The sequence below is a fragment of the Esox lucius genome, chromosome 24 (genome assembly GCF_011004845.1).
Source record: "Esox lucius isolate fEsoLuc1 chromosome 24, fEsoLuc1.pri, whole genome shotgun sequence".
In the NCBI taxonomy this organism is placed as follows: domain Eukaryota; kingdom Metazoa; phylum Chordata; class Actinopteri; order Esociformes; family Esocidae; genus Esox; species Esox lucius.
The window spans coordinates 23,561,980-23,583,158 of NC_047592.1; the positions used below are offsets into that span (position 1 = coordinate 23,561,980).

Genomic DNA, 21,179 nt, shown 5'->3' on the forward strand with positions numbered 1-21,179 from the left:
CTTAAATACTGCAATGCAGGTTTGATTGAACTGAGCTCTTAGTTAAGGTTGAGAAACAAGGGTTAAGGTGATAACAGTTAGTGAAGTATCGTTGCGATTAGAGATAAATGGCACAGCAACTGAAGGTTCACTTGCCTCCGTAATATATCAGCTGAACTGGTGGGGCAGTTGTTTTCCCATATTCTGTGTCAAAATAATCAACTAGAAATAATTTGATGCTTCCATATTCTCTCCACTCAACCCATTACGGTATCACTGACCTGTTTGGGGAAACCTCAAAACAGACGTCCTACTCATTCAATCTGTTTAGTAAATCCTGCCCATCTGAACGCTTTGGTCTAATGTTTTGAGCGATGATATAATAGCCCGGTCGACACTCTTTTTGACTCATGTTCTGCTCCCTGTACTCAATGCAATGTGCCTATGAGTGTAATGGTAGCTAATGAGATTGGCACTTGAATAATGTTGGCTAAGAAGGTTAGAAATCTATGTAAATAGGTTAAGTGAGACCAAAACATTCACTTACTTGAATTTGAGCTGTCGGAGTCGTATGACTTTCTTCTCCTATAAAACAGTTTTTAGAGTTACTATTTGTTCACACTGTAGAATTACAGATCCTGTTAAGTTTTTCAAACTTTTTTTTTTGATCAGATAGTAAACAGTCATAATCAAGATTATTTAAAAAACAATGTTGTGTCATTGTCAATTTTATCTAGGATTGAGATGGTTTTCTGTTTCTGGGGTTGTGGTGGACTACTTACGATTTGCAGTATTTGTAGCACAGTACACAGATCAGTATAATGACGATGACGCCCAAAGGCACCAGGACGGCGATGAGAATGATCGTTGTCTCATCTATGGGACGACAGAGAAGACAGTGACGATGACACTGGTGTAACTGCATTGTCTCAACAAGGATTAACAGGCTACATTACAGTCCAGTACACTACAGGGTTGGGGACGTTCCAGGTGAACCAAACTACAGTTCACGTTTGCCCACTGAAACCGATTTCACTGAATTGAAATTTGAATTAGAATGTTTGTGGTATGTTGGTATAAAACACCTGCCTGGAAATACTTTTCATACACCACACAGTATTTTGGCCATATACCATATGTTTGGGCCATATTACTGAAGTAACTCAGTAGTTGTAGTGGAGATATGACAGTACAGAGAAGTATAATACAGTTGAGTGTAGCACTGGAAAGTAGAATAAGTTGCGTCTCGGGCATGAATCCCATACCAAGGCCACTGCTGGTCTCTGTTTTCTCCAGCTCACACCATGGTCCCTCAAAGCCCTCTTTACACTGGCAGGTGACTGAGTCTCCCTCTTCAGAACATATTCCTCCATTTTGACAAGGATCAGACAGACAGGGGCTCCCTGAGGAAGTGGAAGATGGAGGGGTGACTCTTATTAAAGACTTGCCCTCTATTTTGCTGTTTCAGAATTGTTCATACTGGAGTACAATTGCGTGGTCACACGAACCTCGCATTCACGGACACACACACACACACACACACACTCACTTCGGTAGCAGTCCCGTTTAAATTCGAAGACGGTGCAGACGTGTGTGTCGGGGCAGGCTTTGGGTTGACACACGGCCCCCAAGGGTGTACACACGCAGGACAGCGTGCAGTCCTCTGTCACAAAGTTCTCATTAAGCTGCATGGGGAAGGAAGGAAGTGGCAGAGTTACACTTGCCACGCTGTGCCATCCAGTGCAGTCGGTTGTATTAACAACCGGCTGCACTACATTGACCTTATAGTATGTGAAGTAACTTGTGATTAGACACATACTATACTATACTATACACTTACTATATATTATACACACATGTTATTGTATTTGACAGATTCCCACAGAATCTTTCCACATTCTACTGTATTTCTGTTCAATATTACATTGTATTCTTAAGTATTTTACTGTATTATACTGGATTTACAAAATTATCCAAAATGTACAATATTATATTCACATATTCTGCAGTATTTAATGACATTATAATTTTTTATATTCTGCTGTATTTATTTCACTGTATTTCGATTCTACTGTACTGTATTTAACCCACCAGGTAGTATCTATTCAAGTAGGTGCAGCCACACTCGGGGTAGGGCACACAGCTGCTGGTGCTCATGGCGAATCCGGGCGCACACTGGCATCCCTCAACACAGCTGGTGAGGTCACAGTTGGAGGGCGCGGCCAGGTTCCCACAGGACGCGGGGCAAGGGGACATGCATTCTGAATAGGTACTGTTGGCCATGCAGGTCAGGGCTAAAGGGAGGAGAGGAGGGGTGAAGAGAGGGCGAGGACGGAAAGAAAGGACGAGCAAGAGGGAATAGATGAGGGGAAGTGGGAATTAGCAACAAATACGTAAGAGAGTGTCGAGAGCAGGGCAGATAAGTATTGCCACCAAACTGACTTGGAAGAACAAGTTCAGGCAGTTTCCTAGTGATAACAAGAGGGGGTGGAAGCTCTTTATCAAGAACACAGCTGTGAGTGAGTTTATTATGTCTTCCATGGTCGTTGCATGTGCGCGTGTCCGTTTGTGTCAAAGTAGTGTCTCTATAGTAGTGTGGGCGTATAACATCACTACTGTAGACTGTGTGTATATAATGACATCTATAATAGTGTGTCTGTTTGTATAAAACGACATCTGTATAGTAGTGTGTGGGCGTATAACATTATAGACTGTGTGTATATAATGACATCTTTAGAGTAGTATGTTAGTGTGTGTCTTACCACAGTTGAGCTGTTGCCTCCACTTGCCCAACCTGACTCCGGCTTCCTGGCATGCCAGGGCATATACCTCATAGCTGGAACAACGCAGCGAGGCGGTCTCCCGGTCAGCACACAGGTCAAAAACACAGTCCCTATATCGCACACACAACCGACAGTGAGCGCAGGACCCCAAGCATATATACAGTGAGCGCAGGACCCCAAGCCTATATACAGTGAGGGCAGGACCCCAAGCATATATACAGTGAGCGCAGGACCCCAAGCCTATATACAGTGAGGGCAGGACCCCAAGCATATATACAGTGAGGGCAGGACCCCAAGCATATATACAGTGAGGGCAGGACCCCAAGCATATATACAGTGAGGGCAGGACCCCAAGCATATATACAGTGAGGGCAGGACCCCAAGCCTATATACAGTGACAATAGACTTCCACTGGCACACAGAAACACTCTGTACTCACTCCTGGAAGCTGACGGGTGACAGTAGCCCGTGACACGCGGCAAAGGGCCCCGACGGGTCGGAGAGCGCCCCGCACTGTTTGGTACTTTGGAACTCGGCCAGTTCAGCGTCAGTACAACCGGTCGTATCGAAGCCTGTATTTGGGTCGTTCTCCACTTCACGTCTGAGGAAAAGGAAACGGGAGGGAGAGAGGTTAAACAGGTAGAGCACAGGACAAGGACAACTATTTTCTGTTGGTTGTGTTTGTAAATACTACTGCAATTAATAATTTAAACATGAATTAAAAGCCTACTCTCAAACTGTTCTTTTTAGTTGTCGGGCATGGGCACAGGAATGAATGATAACATCCTGGTCTAAATGAAAAGTTTACAAGTCAACTTCTGGGATTTCCAAATAAATGACTGGTCTAAATGAATTTGTTTATGAGTCAATTTGTATAAAAACCAAATAAACGCCTGTTTTAATTAAAACCTTGGTCTAAATGAATTGTTTATGAGTCACCGTAAGTGAATACAAATTAAATGCCTATTTCAAATAAAAGCCTGTTCTAAATGAGTTGTTTATTAGTCAAGGCTGTCTGCATGAAGGAAATAAAAGCCTTTTGTTTGGGAATGAAGAACATACACATCAGGAAGAATAGAAATCAACTTGAAATAACTACATTAACAAAAGAACGGATGAGATCAGGGGGAATATTTTGCCTGTAAATAATGAAGCCGTTCTCTCTCACCTGTACCGTTGCACAGCGCTGGGGATGTCTGAGGTGGCTAGCTCCACCCCCTGCCTGTCATTCACCCGCCAGCTGTCTCCGAACTCGTCCAGTTTCTGGGTCACCGCCCCGTCAGGTTTCGTGTACTCATTCCTGGAGTTCCCGTCGTAGTTTCCACACAGACCCCTCACCCTGTCCTTGTAGGTGCTGGGTAGGATCACCTCTGTTGGGGAGGGGGTGGCGTTGGGAGTAAGGAGAAAGACAGAATGAGGAAAAGATTCCCTGAGTACTTGCACTATGTTCATGGTTTTGGTTGAGAGGTGGACCGTAATGCACAAGTCAGGTGTGTGCCTATGTGCGTGTGTCAGCGTGTGTGTTTCATACCTCCATGGATTTTGCCGTCAAAGCGGACGGTCATGCCAAAGTCAGTGACCAGCTGGACGCTCTTAGAGTTCATAGTGATGCTCAAGCCGTCTTTAGGACTGAAAGGAGGCGCAACGCGCTCACCATTCACCTGAGAAAGAGGACGCAAGAGGTTATAACCCTTCATAGAGATTGCATTTCATCTTACGAGACTGACAGATGAAATACAACGATTCAAAGTGATGACAAATGGCTCAGCACTCGACAGATGACATTATAGCGACGTGGTAAACACACAGGTGTTCCCCAGGACTTGACTCACACACACAGGTGTTCCCCAGGACTGGACTCACACACACAGGTGTTCCCCAGGACTGGACTCACACACACAGGTGTTCCCCAGGACTGGACTCACACACACAGGTGTTCCCCAGGACTGGACTCACACACACAGGTGTTCCCCAGGACTGGACTCACACACACAGGTGTTCCCCAGGACTGGACTCACACACACAGTTGTTCCCCAGGACTGGACTCACACACACACAGTTGTTCCCCAGGACTGGACTCACACACACAGGTGTTCCCCACGACTGGACTCACCAGCACCACGTTCTTCTGCAGGAAACGGACGCTGACCCCATAGACGTCCACGTACACCTCGTCCAGGTAGGAGATCTTTTTGAGGCCACCACGACGGACGTTCTTCCCCCTGACCTGCAGGGAGGCCTGGGTGCTGGGCAGGGAGTGGCTCTGGGTCAGGACGTAGGTGAACGGGCCCTGGTAGTGGTGGGACATCCCGTCGAACGTACGGTAGTGGGGGTCGCCCTGGATGATGCACTTGTCAAACTCTGGAGAGGGGGGAACACCGAGGGCAGGGGAGAGGAGAAAGGGTTTGAGGGAGTTGGGGGTGTAGACAAATGTTAACCATCGCCTATTCATATTTTTACACAGAAATTTTTTGGGGGGTGGGGGGATATTTAGAGAGTTTGTTTTGGGAAATGTACCCTCAGGTCTGCAGTAGAGCTCTCCGTATTTGTCCAGAGCGCAGACCGACTTGTCATCGCATTTGAAGTCCAAACAAGAAATGGAGCCTCCCAGGTTACAGGTACACTTCTGTATACAGTGGTCTGTCAACCAAGAGTCTCCCACCTGCAACGGACGCCGAAACACACGTTAACACACGTTACGTTATGAAACATGCCTATGGCTGGGCTTCTTTAACGTTTTGAAGACCCAAATGAGAAATTGTTCATCCACCAGAAGTTGTCCTCTAACAACTCAGATTTAGAAGAACAAGTTAGGGCTTGCATATTATGTGTTCATATGACTGGCAACCCACCTCTCAGGGTGTATTGTGTGTGCTGGCCCATAGTTTAAGAAACCCTGGTTTGGATGGTATTATTGAGCATGGGTTGTAGTTAATGGGCTGGGGTAGTTTTGTATTCAATTTGCTTTCTCTAAATATTTAGAAGCTTTAACAATCTTTATTACCCACTGTTTGAACAGTTACAACCTGACTACGCTCCATATTAACAGTTATAATCTAGCAGCAACCCCGTAATATCCACTTAATGAGCCCGTGAACACTTACAATCCCCAAATCCTCTCTTAGCCCAGTGATTATAACCCCTGATGTCCTCTCTATGAACAGTGACTATAACCCCTGATGTCCTCTCCATGAACAGTGACTATAACCCCTTATGTTCTCTCTATGAACAGCCAGTACTCACGTCATGGTACTCGTCCGTCAAGTCCACACAGCCACAATTGGCCAGAGGAACGCATTTCCCGTCACTGAGGACAAAGCCAGGGTCGCACTGGCACCCCTCAATACAGGCAGTGGAAGGCAAGTGGCAGAGGATGGGGAAGAGGTCCGAGCAGGTGGGGGGGCAGGGGGGTGTGCAGTCAGAGTAGTGGCTGTTGGGGGGGCACGGCAGGGCTGGGGGGCGGGGGAAAGAGAAAGGGTTATTAAACACTGTGATACTGTACAATGTTCTTACAACATCCTTTGTATATCTATGCATCCAGCTGTAAAAGACTGTCACCTCTCTCTTAAACCGCTGCCGCTAGAACATGGGATTAGATTGAATTTGTAATGTAAAGCTATTTTTCAAAATAAACCGTGTCATTATGCAGTAACAGAAGTGCTGACTCTGCTTCACTCTTTCCTCTGGTGTTCAGTGTGTAAATGGTGGACAGTAATCGCTTACGACAGAATGTGTTGTTCCTCCATTTGATGGTAACCCCGGCTGACTTGCAGGCCTGGGCGTAGGCGTCCACGTTGTCGCAGAGAGTGGCCTGCATGCCGTCGTATTCGCACATGTCGTACACGCAGTTCCCCAGGAAGGCCTCGGGGGGCAGCAGAGAGTGGCAGGGCTTGAACTTGTCTCCAAGGACGATGGAAGAACACAAGGACTCGAACTGCTTCTCTTCCTCCGCCGTGCAGTTAGGGTGGACGTCGGGACGCGTGTCGGGGGAGCAACTGGAGGGTTGGGTGGGAGAGGTGAAGAGTGGGATAAATAGGAGCGATTTACTCTAGTGAAACAAGATGGTTTATTTGAGCACAGGCTTGCTTCATGGTTTTATACATTATTAAAGATCCATGTACCTAAAATATTAACGACACAGACAGATGGCCGTGTTTCAGTACCACCCGTGGGTTTGGCAACACACGACCTGACTCACTATGAGATTTAGTTGGAAGCCAAAAGTGTGAGGTCAACAGTGAGGGGTTAAATGTAAGAGGGACTGACCCTGGGTCAGAGTCTCCTTCCGACTTCCAGCTGTTGCCCAGTTCGATCGCGTCCTTGGCGGGCTGACCGTCCGGCTTCAGTTTGTCGTCAGAGCTGTTCATGTTGAAGTTACCGCACATTCCACACACCTGAACAAAACCAAAGAGGTTTGAGTCGAAACTGGCTGTACAATCATTATTCAATCCTTCAACAGCATTGCTGCAGTCACACTTGGTCCTACCTTGTTAAAGTATTCTCCAGGAATGGTGATCTCCAAATGGTGGACTCCATCGAACTTGACCTTCAGGCCAAAGTCAGTGTCCAGAAGAATGTAGACACCACTACTCAGCACCTTGGCCTTGGCCACGGGGATGGACAGAGGAGTTCGCACCCTGCGTCCATCCAGCTAGGAGAGGAGGAGAGGGTGGACAGCCAAAGAGAGAAGGAGGAAAGGAGACGAGACAGCAAGAGAAAGAGAGTAAAGGTATTAGGGGAGATCTGTAACCAAAATACGGGTTATCCAACACACCTGGCCATTAAAGGTTTCAAGGTGGGACAAACCGAGGCCCAAGAATCAGGCCCAATGATTGTTTTACCAGCACACCACAGACTGGACCATATATGCCTTCACTACTACCAAGCCCTACCAACTTGGTTGGTGATTGGAAGATGAATACTGATCAATACTTACCATAACTGTAACTCTACCATTCGACTAAACACAACAAGAAAGCAGGGAATACTGTGCTCAAGATGGCACTCCGACAAATGTCATTTGCAGCGCACTTACCGAGGGGACCCCCCCCACCACACACACACACACACTTTCTTTTCTGTCAAAGCTGTGATATGGCCGTGACACGGCTGACCCCCAACAAAATGCTGATAAAGCTTTGAACTTTAACTCACCAGGACCCTGTGGCTCTTCTCAAGTGTGACATTAGCATTGGGGAGGTATACTGTGACGGAGCGCACATACGAAGCCTCCGGTTGGCCGCGCTCCTCGTTCTTCGCCACGATGGTGAACGGAGTGACCATGGTGGAGTTACACACCTGAGACGTCAACGGACGGAGAGAGGGACGGGCGAGAGGCAGGGAGAATAGACACATCAGTGGGAACGAGAGAGAGAGAGTGAACAGGAAGAGTGATGTGTTATTGACAGACGGAGATACTGTAGACAGAGGAAGAGAAATAGGACGGATATTCACCTCCACCAGGGTGTAGGTACAAGTGCCCATAAAGGTGTGCATGAGGCCATCAAATGTGTAGTAGTGAGGGTCTCCAGCCACGTGACAGACACCCAAACCTGGAATGAGACCAACAAGTTTTGGAATTAGTCATGTGCAGTAGGGATGCTTCTGTCTCTAAGAAACCAAAACATTTTCTGTCTTGGTGACAGTACTAAAATGGACAACAGAAACCGAAAAACTCCTTTAAGGGGGAGTGATCTTACCTGTGGAGACACACCCCAACTCTCCCTCCTCCACTTCACACTTTTGGGCGGGGCTACAAAGCCACGGTTCGCAGGTGATGTTGTTTCCAGTGTTACATTTACAGCGCTCTGAACAGTCCAGCTGTGTGAACCAACTATCTCCCACCTAGGACATGCAGAGACAGAGGCATAAAACAAAGCCATAAATCAGTGCCGGCTCAAGCCTTTTAGGGGCCCTAGGCAAAATTGGATTTGTGGCTAGGGGTTTAGGGCTCAATAGTGGCCTCGGGCACACAGTGGTCAGGGGCCCTAAGTGACTGCTTATGTCTAGAACCAGCACTGGCCATAATAATAATAAAATGTTAAAAAACAAAGGAGAATTTTACTTCTTTCTTTACTTAATGTTCTATGAACCAATATTTCAGATTTCCTAATATTTCAGATTTCCTAAAATTCCCTTAAAAATTGCAGCGAACACCGTTACCCTTAAAAATTCTAGCCAACACCTTTAAGTAACATAAAACCAAATACGTTGCTACTTGGCATATCTTTAACTAGATGTGTCGAAAATTTGTTGCAGTTTGTTTTGTTAAGACAAATTAAAAGGTAACTATTTTGTCCACTGAATTGAATCATTAAGTCAAACAGCCACAGTATTGAGTCATTAAGTCAGACATCCACAGTAACAAAATGTGCTAGCCTTAATGACATTTAATCAAAAACTATGTTTAGTTTAATTTCATTTCTTTTACCGATTCTCAAACCTGATTTTAGATCTGTTAACATGATTCTTAGGTCATAATTGTTGACAAAACTCTGTTTCTTACCGGTCTGTAATTGTTATCCTTGTCGGTGCAGCCACACTGGTTGGGTGGGACACACTTGTCCCCACTGAGAATGAGACCTGTGTCACACACACAGCCCTCCACACAAGGTTGGTTACAGGTGGAGTTGAAGTTAGGGTTCTGGCAACTGGATGGACAGGCGCTACCACAAGAATCGTAGTGGCTGCCTGGGGGGCACTTCAGAGCTGGAAAAAAGAGAGTAAATGTGGACTCCTTCAAGGTTACTGTGACTGAGAGAAATCAAATCATAGAATTGGCATTGACTACACACTGGAAGATGTGTGTGTGTGTCTTACGACAGAAGGTGTTGTTCCTCCAAGTGATATGTACTCCAGCTGAGGCACACAGGTCAGCGTAGCTCTCTATAGCTTGACACAGAGCCACAGTCTCTCCTCCTGTAGCACATTGATCATACACACAGTTCTCCTGGTAGATGTTGGGGGGAACCACTGCATAGCACGGCTTGAAGATACCTGAGAGTGAATGCAGAAAGGTTGATGAAGTTTTTAATTAATAAAATATTTAGTTTGTATAAAAGAGGATGTCTCTCTGTGTGTTTGTTTGTCTTTGCGTACATACATATATTTGTTTCTCTCTGTGTTACTCTCTGTGTGTTTGTCTGTGTGTGTGTCTCACCGTTGGGGTCACTAATCATGCCACAGCTGGTGGGTTTCTGAGCTTCTGCCTCCACCTTAGGATCACAATCCTCCTCTCCTCCACCGTGAGTACAGCTAAAAGAAGAGATGGAGGGATGAAGGGAATAATGAAGGAAAGAGAAGAAGTATATGTAAAGGAAACACAAATGTTTATAGATGTGTGTGTCATATGTGTCAGGTGTGTGACTCACTCCGGGCGGTTGTCAGGGACCTGCCAGCTCTCTCCCAGTTCATTGGTGTTGCCGGCTGGTTTACCGTCTGGTTTGATGTTGTCGTCACCGGGCTGGCCGTTAAAGTTTCCTACAACAACATAGGATAATTGAATTAGTTGATGCTGTATAACATGTTTTTATCAAAGATAATCAAGTTCCTATCACATTGAGTAATAATAGTAACATTGATAATGTCTTACCACAAAGTCCACAGAGCAGTCCGTTGTAGGAAGAGGGCAGAGTGACGTCAGCATGGTGATTACCATCATACCTCACCCTCAGGCCAAAGGTCGTCTCCAAGACAACAAACTTCCCGCTCAGGTAGATCTTCACCTCGTTGGCGAGAGTCACGGATGGGGTCACCCTTGTTCCGTTCACCTGGGAAGAAAACAGTGTGAAGTAAAACATTTTAGATTACGTATTATTTTCCACATCTTCTGGTGATTTATGTATTAACTGAGGTAGGAAGGGAAAACAGGAAATACTGAAAATATTTGGAGTAGGTCGGACATGAACTCCAATATTTGTGCTTGACTGGACCACATAGGCCATTTTAAGTTGGACTCCAGGACTGCAGTATAATTTTCACCAGAAGTGGTACTCATGAGTCAAAAGCGGTACAGTTTATTATTTACAATTTCATCAAATTTGTTGGCATGTCACTCATTTCATACGGGAATCTATTGAAGCCCTGAAGCCAAAGCAGTAAAAGAAATGTAGGGCCCAGAGAATAAGTTTATCTTGTTTGAACGACTTAGCATCTCATTTGAATGACCTATTATCTTGTTTGAACGACTTAGTAAAAAAAGGTATGGAGAAAGAAGATAATCCTTAGTATGTCTAATTAGGCCAAAGTAATTATGCAGCAGCATTACAAGGCCATGTAATGGTTGATACAGCCCATTGTTCTTTGGACTCAATTGGAAACCACAAAGTACAATTTATGATACATCAAAAATCCCATTTGTACAATATCATGAATATCACACTAATAAAGACCCCAGAGTCAATCTTTAAATGAATAGACTGTGTTGAGTATTGGTAAACAATTTTTACAAAATAATCTAAAAATGTGTTATTAGTTAGTTCTCATCTCATACCATAACATTAAACCATCCTGTATTAGATCTACCATATTGTTATGTCTAAACTTATCTTGAAGAAACTACCTGAAGGTGTGGTGTAGCTAACCTCTAACGCTCCTCACCTGTATTTTGCGTCCTTTTCCCAGGATGACGGTGATTCCGTACACCTTAACCACAACGGCTCGGACGTAAGACACAACTTTGTTAGCGCCTCGGTGCTCGTTCTGGGTGTCCACGGTGAAGTACGGCATCCCGGAGGTTTCATTGCAGGGCTTGGTGAGGGTGTAGGAGCAGGAACCCATGAAGTGATGAACTCTCTTATCAAAAGAGGTGTAGTGAGGGTCTCCCTGGACTGTGCAAATTCCCCTTTCTGTTGGTAAGTGAAGCAGGGATGGAAGACAGTGTTGTTCATGTTTACTTTTTACTGTAAAGGATACACTGAACATGTTGTTGAAGTGTATGAATGTATGCTTGTTATGTTTAAATAACAAAAGAATATCCGTACAAATGAAGTCACACTCATTCAAAGCGCAACAGTAAATGGCCAATGGGCTTACAGTACTGGGATGCGTATTCTGGTTAGGATGTCTATAGGTAGAGGAACGACTGGAATTTTCTTTGCGTTTCAGTGAGATGAGCTTGTGTTTGTAAGACAGAGTACCGAGTATGTAACATCATGAACAATAGACTATCAAATAATTTGTGTATCATCCCTAGTGGGTAACATCCTAACTCTCCACCCTGTTTGTGTGTGTGTGTGTGTGTTTGTATTGTGTATCATACCTAGTGGGTAACATCCTAACTCTCCACCCTGTTTGTGTGTGTGTGTGTGTGTGTGTGTGTTTGTATTGTGTATCATACCTAGTGGGTAACATCCTAACTCTCCTCCCTGCAGGCCACATTCTTCTGTTATGGAACAAGAGGTGTTGTGACACTGTATCACACCTCCACCCAGACACACACACTTCTCTTTACAGCCCTCCAGGTACCAGTTATGGCCCACCTGAAACAAAAAGATTAAGAAAGACGAAGACTTACTAACACTTTCAAGTGCTCTTTTTTTTCTGTATTTATCCGTATTCACAATATACTCAAAGTATATTACACCAACAGCATGAAGCTTGATATACATATCAATGTTTATATTGAGAAAAATAATAAAAATGTCTTTCAATGATTGACCACAAACAAGGTACTCACAGGGTATTGGGTAAATCACTGACAACAGCAAAATTAGTCTAACTAGTCAAAGGCAGGAAAAATAATTACCGGTCTGTAATTGTTATCTTTGTCGGTGCAGCCACACTGGTTGGGTGGGACACACTTGTCCCCACTGAGAATGAGACCTGTGTCACACACACAGCCCTCCACACAAGGTTGGTTACAGGTGGAGTTGGAACTTAGGTTTGAACAGGTGGATGGACAGGCGCTACCACAAGAATTGTAGTGGCTGCCTGGGGGGCACTTCAGTGCTGGAGGGGAACAGAGGTAATGGATTGGTTAGAAAAGGAATCATTATTGCCCAACAGTTTTATGATACTGAGGAGTGGACATGCAGAAGCAGACATGACAGAGTATGAAGACTGTTCCTTGTGGCACACCACTTTAGTTATACTGATTCTTCCCAAGAGAAGTTGCACTGTCTAAGCAGTCATTTAGCCAACTGTATAATACAATATTGGAACGCTGGATGTCACTGATGGATCTCAGGCAATGTATTCAACCATCAACACTATGTAATGAAAAGTGGACAGTTATGTTGGCCTGGGATTTCTGAGGAATTTGAGGGAAATCCATATTTGGGCTGTGCGTTTCAGTACATATTAATGACTTACGACAGAAGGTGTTGTTCCTCCAGGTGATATGTACTCCAGCTGAGGCACACAGGTCAGCGTAGCTCTCTATAGCTTGACACAGAGCCACAGTCCCTCCTGTAGCACATTGATCATACACACAGTTCTCCTGGTAGATGTTGGGGGGAACCACTGCATGGCACGGCTTGAAGATACCTGAGAGTGAATGCAGAAAGGTTGATGAAGTTTTTGATTAATAAAATATTTAGTTTGTATAAAAGAGGATGTCTTAGCATAGAATTTGCATGTAAATCACTGTGAGCATATGTATGTTTCTGTGTATCTCTGTGTGTTTGTTTGTCTTTGTGTACATACATATATTTGTTTCTCTCTGTGTGTTTGTCTGTGTGTGTGTCTCACCTTTGGGGTCACTAATCATGCCACAGCTGGTGGGTTTCTGAGCTTCTGCCTCCACCTTAGGATCACAATCCTCCTCTCCTCCACCGTGAGTACAGCTAAAAGAAGAGATGGAGGGATGAAGGGAATAATGAAGGAAAGAAAAGAATGAAGGGATGAACCTCAAAGATGTCTCAGTTGAGGACTGAAATTATATCTCCTTACTCCAGTCTGATGTATGGGTCATAATAAATGTAACATAGTCTGTGATCAAAATGAGGTTTCTAGTACCAATGGACAAGACTGGATAAATAAACACATTTCAGAGAAAGTGTGTTTGTGTGTCAGGTGTTTCAGGTGTGTGACTCACTCCGGGCGGTTGTCAGGGACCTGCCAGCTCTCTCCCAGTTCATTGGTGTTGCTGGCTGGTTTACCGTCTGGTTTGATGTTGTCGTCACCGGGCTGGCCGTTAAAGTTTCCTACAAGAACAGCCGTTAGAGTAACTCAGTTGATTTTGATTCCGTACATGTCAACAGTTATTGTCAGGGCCGGCCCTAGGTATAAGCAACATAGCTGGTTGCTTAAGGGTCCTGACAACTAGGGGGCCCCAAACCAATAGTGAGCACTGGACCACTAGGGGAGAGGGGGCCCCCAAATCCAGTTACAAGGCTAGGGCCGACACTGCATACAAACACACAACTGGGTTGACGAACCCAAAGATTCTAATTCAGTTAAATCAAGATGAATTTACATACTACATAACTACTCTCCCCAAGAGTGGATATGATAAATGTGAACTGAGGATGAGGACTTGCTTGCTGTGCCAGGTTACTTTCAATCAACTGATTACTGATCAATACTTTTCTATCATGTTGTGTAATAATAGTGACGTTGATTATGTCTTACCACAAAGTCCACAGAGCAGTCCGTTATAGGAAGAGGGCAGAGTGACGTCAGCGTGGTGGTCACCATCAAACCTCACCCTCAGGCCAAAGGTCGTCTCCAACACAACAAACTTGCCACTCAAAAAGACCTTCACTCCATTGGTCAGAGTCACAGGAGGTGTCAGAAGTGTTCCGTTCACCTGGGAAATGGGAAGAAGTGGTGATTAGGTGGGTTTCACATTAGCCATAGAATCACACAACAGCATTTGAAAATATATATTTTAGAAATGTCATGTTTTATTAATCTTTAAACCGTGTTGCAGCAGCAGACAAACAATAGTGTCCCAGACTGTTGCACAGGCGTGTCAACCAAGATAGCCCCACAACATCCAGAGACTTCAGGTACTCAGGGTGGATCTCATCCACCCCCGATGCCTTGCCACCGAGGAGTTTCTTGACTACCTCTGTGACTTCAGCCCGGGTGATGGATGAGTCCACCTCCGAGCCCTCATCCTCTGCTTCCTCAATGGAAGATGTGATGGCGGGATTGAGAAGATCCTCGAAGTATTCCTTCCACCACCCGACGACATCCCCAGTTGAGGTCAACAGCTTCCCACCTCTACTGTAAACAGCGTTGGTAGGGCACTGTTTCCCTCTCCTGAGGCGCCGGACGGTTTGCCAGAATCTCTTCGAGGCCAGAATCTCTTAAATCATATTTAATTAAAATATCTGTAAGTTTAACGTGTAAATTATACTCTTATCTTGAGATGAACATCAACGTTTTAAATCAACATTTAAACGTTTTTAACTGAAATTGTAACACTGTAGAGAACTCGTGGTTAAGAGAATCCAAAACGCTCCTCACCAGTATTTTGCGTCCCTGACCCAGGACGACGGTGATTCCGTACACCTTAACCACAACGGCTCGGACGTAAGACACAACTTTGTTAGCGCCTCGGTGCTCGTTCTGGGTGTCCACGGTGAAGTACGGCATCCCGGAGGTTTCATTGCAGGGCTTGGTGAGGGTGTAGGAGCAGGAACCCATGAAGTGATGAACTCTCTTATCAAAAGAGGTGTAGTGAGGGTCTCCCTGGACTGTGCAAATTCCTGTTTCTGTTGGTAGGGCAACGTAGTGTTTAGTTTTGGTTCATATTGTTTCATTTTCAATTAAGTTTGAATTGTTGAGGGAACACTAATAACCAATAGCAATATTCCTGAGAAAAAATACATCCACAATAGAAAAGTGCACAGACTGGAGTGTTCAAAATGGTGAAGTCTATTCGACATCCAAAAATGTTGTTTCCCAAATGGCCAGTAGAAAAATACACACACAATGAAATAAATGTTACTCTATCATACCCAGTGGATAGCATCCATAGTCTCCACCCTGCAGGCCACATCCTTCTGTTATGGAACAGGTGGTGTTTTGACACTGTATCACACCTTCACCCAGACACACACACTTCTCTTTACAGCCCTCCAGGTACCAGTTATCACCCACCTGAAACAAACAGATCATGGTGATGGATTATTAACTTTATTTTTTTTTTTACAGGGAAATCAACATGCATGACGTTGGCCCCCCAACCAACGCAAAAGCTTTATTGTTTTTGCTCCGTTTGTGCCATTACATTCTTTATTTGTGCTGCTGTCATTTTTAAGATATTAAATAATGTGCGAGGTGAAGGCCAATGACAAGTCTTATTTGGGTACACTGAGTGCTCCAAGGATGAAGATAATTCTAAAGCAAAGCGAGAATCAGACAAAGCATGGAGTAAAACGAGGATATATCTGGATTTTGAATTTATTTCATGGCCGACTGCTTAAGCTTGAAAAATGAATCAACAGTAATGCAGAGTTGTCTACCTTTCTACTGGACAGGTATGGTAACATTACATACCTCATTTAGCTAATTAGCTAGATAGATAAGGTAAACTATGTTTAAGTTACTGCTAGATTGATGATTACTGGGAAACAATACTTCAACAGAAAATAATTTGGTGTTCTTGTTTCTTATATTTCTAGAAGTGCAGATACATTTTAGGAATGTTTTTGGTCGAGACGATAAGCTAACGCTAGCTAGTTAAGTTACGTGTCTGGGCAGACACTCCTTGATTTCATCTCCTGCTTGAAAATAGTTTTAAAACCTAGCAAATATTTGTTGTGTTCTCTGCAAACGATAAAGAGAAAATGAAATGTATTGTGGGTTGTTTGATCAAACCTAACGCATAAACGATTACTGCTTGGAATAGGCTCTGTGCACAAGCGTATTGATGAACTTCCACTTTAGCCAGATGTCGGCATATCATTTTCCGGTTTACTTAAGGCGATCACCCGCATCGCCCAAAATGTCAGTTTTTAGTAGATGTCTCCAAGACCTGCCTAAAATATGCATTAGTGATGTCCATCGAATTGTTGATGCCTGGTCCCCTGCTCCAACAAGCAAGCTGAACAAGGGATTCAAACTCTACGTATCGAGGTATCTGCACAACTACGAGGGTAAGTAGTTTACTGTGGTGTGCCGGCCGGCTATCGGCTAAGCTAGTTAGCGACGTGTTCCTTTCCTTTTGAAGTCATTGAATGGCGCAAGTATATAAGTATATAAAAAAATCGCCTTTTCTGACTATTTCTAGTCTAGCGTTTGAAGTCATTGAATGGCGCAAGCCATATTTTATTAAAAAGAGGACATTCTCCTGATTAAAATGATGCCCCACTTGTACCTTGAAACTTAAATGAGTCACGTACAATATATATATATTTTTTTTCGTACAACAGCATCACTCATCTTGTTGTGAGTTTAAGTGTTTACTAATGTGGATGAGTATTAGTAAGTAAACCGGAAACTGCAATACCGACTTCTAGACAAAAGCAGAAGTTCCTCACTACGCTGGTGCAGAGTCTATTAGCAATTACATTGACTTTAAGCCCTGTACCAACTGGTCAGAACCGGCATATTATTGTTTCCTCAACAATGGTTTTATGGTCAGCTAGCAATGGCTCGATTATGCTTTCAAGTTTGCAGAATACGGCAATGCATCTAAGGCCATAGATAGCCCAGGTGACGTTTTGATTGGTATAGTTGTTTACAATCTGTGTTCTGTAGTTATGAGCTCATTAACATTGACACTAATTAAAAAACACATGTCAGTGTTTATTGCTCCAGCATTGATGACTGGAGGTGACACTGCTTCGGACCAGTCAGTACGCTCATAGTTAGTAGTGATCATGTCAGATCCTAATGGAGCTAAAGGAATGTCAACTGGTATATTTTACAAACGAGCCCTACTTACAATCCAAAACCTCTTAACACATACAAGAAACAGTACATGTAAACATTGAACTTGAAGATGTGAACAGTGTTTACAGTATCACGTTTTGAAGGTGTTTATTAATGTGCTAGTGCACTGATATTTTAGATATGCATTTTTTAATGAACAGTATCAGGCAAAAGTCAATTGAATGGGTTAGTGTCCAAACCTTTGACATGTACAGTATATTGTATTCAGGTGATATAATACTAAACCTTTACAACACCTTGGTGCTCCATGTCATATTCTTTGTGAACTCATGAGCAGTACTTACAGCGTGGTAATCTCCCGAGGTGTCAACACAGCCACAGTCTTTAACCGGAACACACTTGTCATCACTGAGGATGAAGCCGGGGTTACACTTACACCCCTCCACACACCCCTCGGAGCAGCCAGGGGGTCCGCTGACACCCAGACAGGTCTCTGGACAGGAGCTCACACACATGGAGTAGGAACTGTTGGGAGGGCAGGTCAGAGCTGGGGAGAGGGAAAGGTGACGGTCAGTATAATGAGATCTTCATGAATCAGAACTATGGAAGGAATAAATGACCTATTGGCTCAGACTAACACAAATATATTGTATTTGTTAGTATGTGATGTGTGACACACAGCTGTAACTTGGACAAATGCTTTCCAGACAAGAAAATGGATTTGAAGACTTTTTTCTCAAACATCAGTGTCTGACGTATGAAAATCAACTATTACCAAGTTGTGTGGTTGTCCCACCTTGTTGTGTTAAAGAGTCCCTTTTTTGTTTCTGTCACATTTCGAAGTGTAACCAAACAACAAAGCAGTGAGCGCCAAAGTTACCAACACGTATCTATAGGGAATCTGGCATCAGAGGTCTAGCTCCTTGTTGACAGAAACCTTGGCACCTTATCCCAGGCAGGCGCCTCAGAAAAGAATCACAGTGCATTCGGTTTCACACTATTTCAAAACACTTTTTGCAAACAAATTGCCCTACGTTTTATAGCATTTCTGTTGGTGTTTATCATGTCTGATGTTTATCTGTGCCTGAGACTCACGGCAGAAGTCTGGCTTCCTCCAGGGATGGACCTTGGCACCTGCTCCCAGGCAGGCATCAGTGTAGGCCTGAAGCTGGTCACACAGCATCTGCTGCTGGCCGTCAAAACGACACATGTCGTACACACAGCTCTGGAAGAAGGGTGTGGGGTCCACCAGCGCAATGCACTCCCTTTGTAGGCAGGATGGATGACAGAGAGAGAAAATGATAAGTGAAATGTGTGAGGAAGACAGGAAAAAGAGAAAGAAGGAGGCAAATTAAGTGCAAAAGCTCATGCATAACTTTCTCTTTCATTAAGCAATTTTAAGAATGTTGTGGTAAGTTATGATGATGTCAGGGCTTGTGCACTTCTCTAAGCCTGCCATTAGGACAAGACATGATGCAACATTCCTATCCCTATACCTCAATAGTCTGATTTAATCCTGGAATAGATCCCAAGATCCTTTATGTAAGCCTTATAAACGTGTAGGTTCACACATTTGGACAAATTGTTGGTTAGGGCTGTTTAGTCTGTTTGGATCCCCTTTAGAAAATGCTCCCACAAGCTATTAAGCTCTTATGGAAGTGCATTCCACATTATATTGTTGAATATACACAGTTTATGGAAAATGGGGAATATGCATTGTGAATGTAGGTATGTTTTGTATCTTGATGTTCCTGTTACTCTGTCCCTCACCTAAAAGGTCCTTTGGTGTCAGTTAATTTCCCACACTTCTCTGGTTTGGATACTTCCGCCTCCAGTGAAGGGTCACAGTCTGGGTCAGGGTTGATGTCGGGTTTACAACTGTGAAGACACATTAGTAGAAATGTAAGAGAAATAATGACCATGTTTATAAAGTCAGTTTAAGTGAACCTTGGATAAATCTCAAACTGTTGTCTACCACCAGTAAGAATAAATGTTTTACTTGCTCTTAATTGTGGCGTTTACCATACTATGGCATTGCATCAGTAGATTATAAGTGAACTTGTCTTCACTGGCCTACACACATGCATTATACCGGGATTAAACATTTGGTTTCTAAAACAAGATTCCCACATAATTCCCACTCACTTGGCATCCTCATCATCTTTGGTCTGCCAGCTGTTTGCAAAGTCCTTGGCGCTGGTGACCTGGGAACCGTCCGGCTTGGTGAAGTCGTTGTTAGGGTTACCGTCATAACCACCACACAGGCCACACATCTGGTCAGAGTAGGAGCTGAGGAAGACAACCAGTAGATTAGATTCACACCAAAACACAGTGGAAGGTCAAGATCCAAAAGCATTCAACCAGTGGATTACTAAATAGAACATACTACAAAAGTCCTAATACCAAGAGAAAAAACTGGATTAGGTACTGATATAAACAACAACCAATAAATGTATTCTGAGGATCACACAAAATATCCAGGAGTTTACTCCAGATGCTAAAATAACCATGAAAATGTAATGGGTTATAGAAAGAAAATGTTCCTCATGTTGTTCCACACTGCATCTAGGAGCCTGGGATATCAAAGATTCAAAGCGGGTCTTAGTGTAAAATAACATTCATTTGTATTACTTTCTGTATCAGTAGTACACACCTTGGCACTGAGATCTGGGCGTAGTGGTTTCCGTCCCAGCGCACCTTGAGGCCGAACGAAGTCTGCAGGGTGATGTACTCTCCCGCCAACGATAGAGAGATGAGAGGAGACGGGGAGTTGGGGAGGGACACGCGCTTTCCATTCACCTGTGGAAGCAGAATGAGAAAGAAAGAGGGTTTGACAGTTTTGTTTCTTTGTTTCAAACTACTTGCCTGCAGATCTCATTGCGTTTTAATGCTATAGAAATGTGGGTTGTACTGTTAGAGTTGTGTAACTTTTGTCCAGATCCACACGTAACTTACAAATAGTATTTAGTAGTTAAGTACATGTTCTTACTTCTGGGAGGGGAATCAAACCCACAACCCTATGACTACAACCATTAAGGTCTGTTAAGTGAACCACACCAGATCTGGGCGGATTCTGAAAGGCTTTGGCCATATTATTATTTGAGTGAAAAACTATGGAAGATATCATTGAAGAGATGCAAGCTACCCTGGAGTCTTTATACAGTGGGGCAAAAAAGTATTTAGTCAGCCACCAATTGTGCAAGTTCTCCCACTTAAAAATGAGAAAAAAATATCCAGAAAATCACACTGTAGGATTTCTAATGAATTTATTGGTAAATTCATTATTGATAAGTATTTGGTCAATAAAAAAGTGAATCTCAATACTTTGTTATATACCCTTTATTGTCAATGACTTCACAAGGTTTTCACACACTGTTGCTGGTATTTTGGCCCATTCCTCCATGCAGATCTCCTCTAGAGCAGTGATGTTTTGGGGCTGTCGCTGGGCAACACAGACTTTCAACTCCCTCCAAAGATTTTCTATGGGGTTGAGATCTGGTGACTGGCTAGGCCACTCCAGGACCTTGAAATGCTTCTTACGAAGCCACTCCTTCGTTGTCCGGGCGGTGTGTTTGGGATCATTGTCATGCTGAAAGACCCAGCCACATTTCATCTTCAATGCCCTTGCTG

At 43.9% G+C, this 21,179-nt stretch overlaps 1 protein-coding gene across 2 annotated transcripts in view; it reads right to left on the bottom strand.

Moving 5' to 3' along the window:
* Window positions 1-21,179, bottom strand: part of zanl (zonadhesin, like) — a 66,062-nt gene that overhangs the window by 878 nt on the left and 44,005 nt on the right. For both annotated transcript variants that reach the window (XM_034290683.1, XM_034290682.1), the window contains 37 exons: window positions 20,203-20,348; window positions 19,695-19,838; window positions 19,320-19,427; window positions 18,645-18,814; window positions 17,894-18,096; window positions 15,671-15,812; window positions 15,177-15,424; window positions 14,334-14,511; window positions 13,798-13,906; window positions 13,452-13,546; window positions 13,074-13,247; window positions 12,508-12,710; window positions 12,100-12,241; window positions 11,361-11,608; window positions 10,354-10,531; window positions 10,133-10,241; window positions 9,922-10,016; window positions 9,582-9,758; window positions 9,268-9,470; window positions 8,462-8,606; window positions 8,217-8,314; window positions 7,917-8,060; window positions 7,249-7,413; window positions 7,029-7,156; window positions 6,486-6,757; window positions 6,006-6,214; window positions 5,280-5,424; window positions 4,876-5,123; window positions 4,294-4,423; window positions 3,931-4,132; window positions 3,202-3,363; window positions 2,742-2,872; window positions 2,071-2,273; window positions 1,529-1,664; window positions 1,245-1,382; window positions 762-855; window positions 527-564 (listed from right to left, as the gene is read on the bottom strand). In XM_034290683.1, the coding sequence (XP_034146574.1) occupies window positions 527-564; window positions 762-855; window positions 1,245-1,382; window positions 1,529-1,664; window positions 2,071-2,273; window positions 2,742-2,872; window positions 3,202-3,363; window positions 3,931-4,132; window positions 4,294-4,423; window positions 4,876-5,123; window positions 5,280-5,424; window positions 6,006-6,214; window positions 6,486-6,757; window positions 7,029-7,156; window positions 7,249-7,413; window positions 7,917-8,060; window positions 8,217-8,314; window positions 8,462-8,606; window positions 9,268-9,470; window positions 9,582-9,758; window positions 9,922-10,016; window positions 10,133-10,241; window positions 10,354-10,531; window positions 11,361-11,608; window positions 12,100-12,241; window positions 12,508-12,710; window positions 13,074-13,247; window positions 13,452-13,546; window positions 13,798-13,906; window positions 14,334-14,511; window positions 15,177-15,424; window positions 15,671-15,812; window positions 17,894-18,096; window positions 18,645-18,814; window positions 19,320-19,427; window positions 19,695-19,838; window positions 20,203-20,348 (5,860 nt within the window). The remainder of the gene's footprint in view (window positions 1-526; window positions 565-761; window positions 856-1,244; window positions 1,383-1,528; window positions 1,665-2,070; window positions 2,274-2,741; window positions 2,873-3,201; window positions 3,364-3,930; window positions 4,133-4,293; window positions 4,424-4,875; window positions 5,124-5,279; window positions 5,425-6,005; window positions 6,215-6,485; window positions 6,758-7,028; window positions 7,157-7,248; window positions 7,414-7,916; window positions 8,061-8,216; window positions 8,315-8,461; window positions 8,607-9,267; window positions 9,471-9,581; window positions 9,759-9,921; window positions 10,017-10,132; window positions 10,242-10,353; window positions 10,532-11,360; window positions 11,609-12,099; window positions 12,242-12,507; window positions 12,711-13,073; window positions 13,248-13,451; window positions 13,547-13,797; window positions 13,907-14,333; window positions 14,512-15,176; window positions 15,425-15,670; window positions 15,813-17,893; window positions 18,097-18,644; window positions 18,815-19,319; window positions 19,428-19,694; window positions 19,839-20,202; window positions 20,349-21,179) is intronic.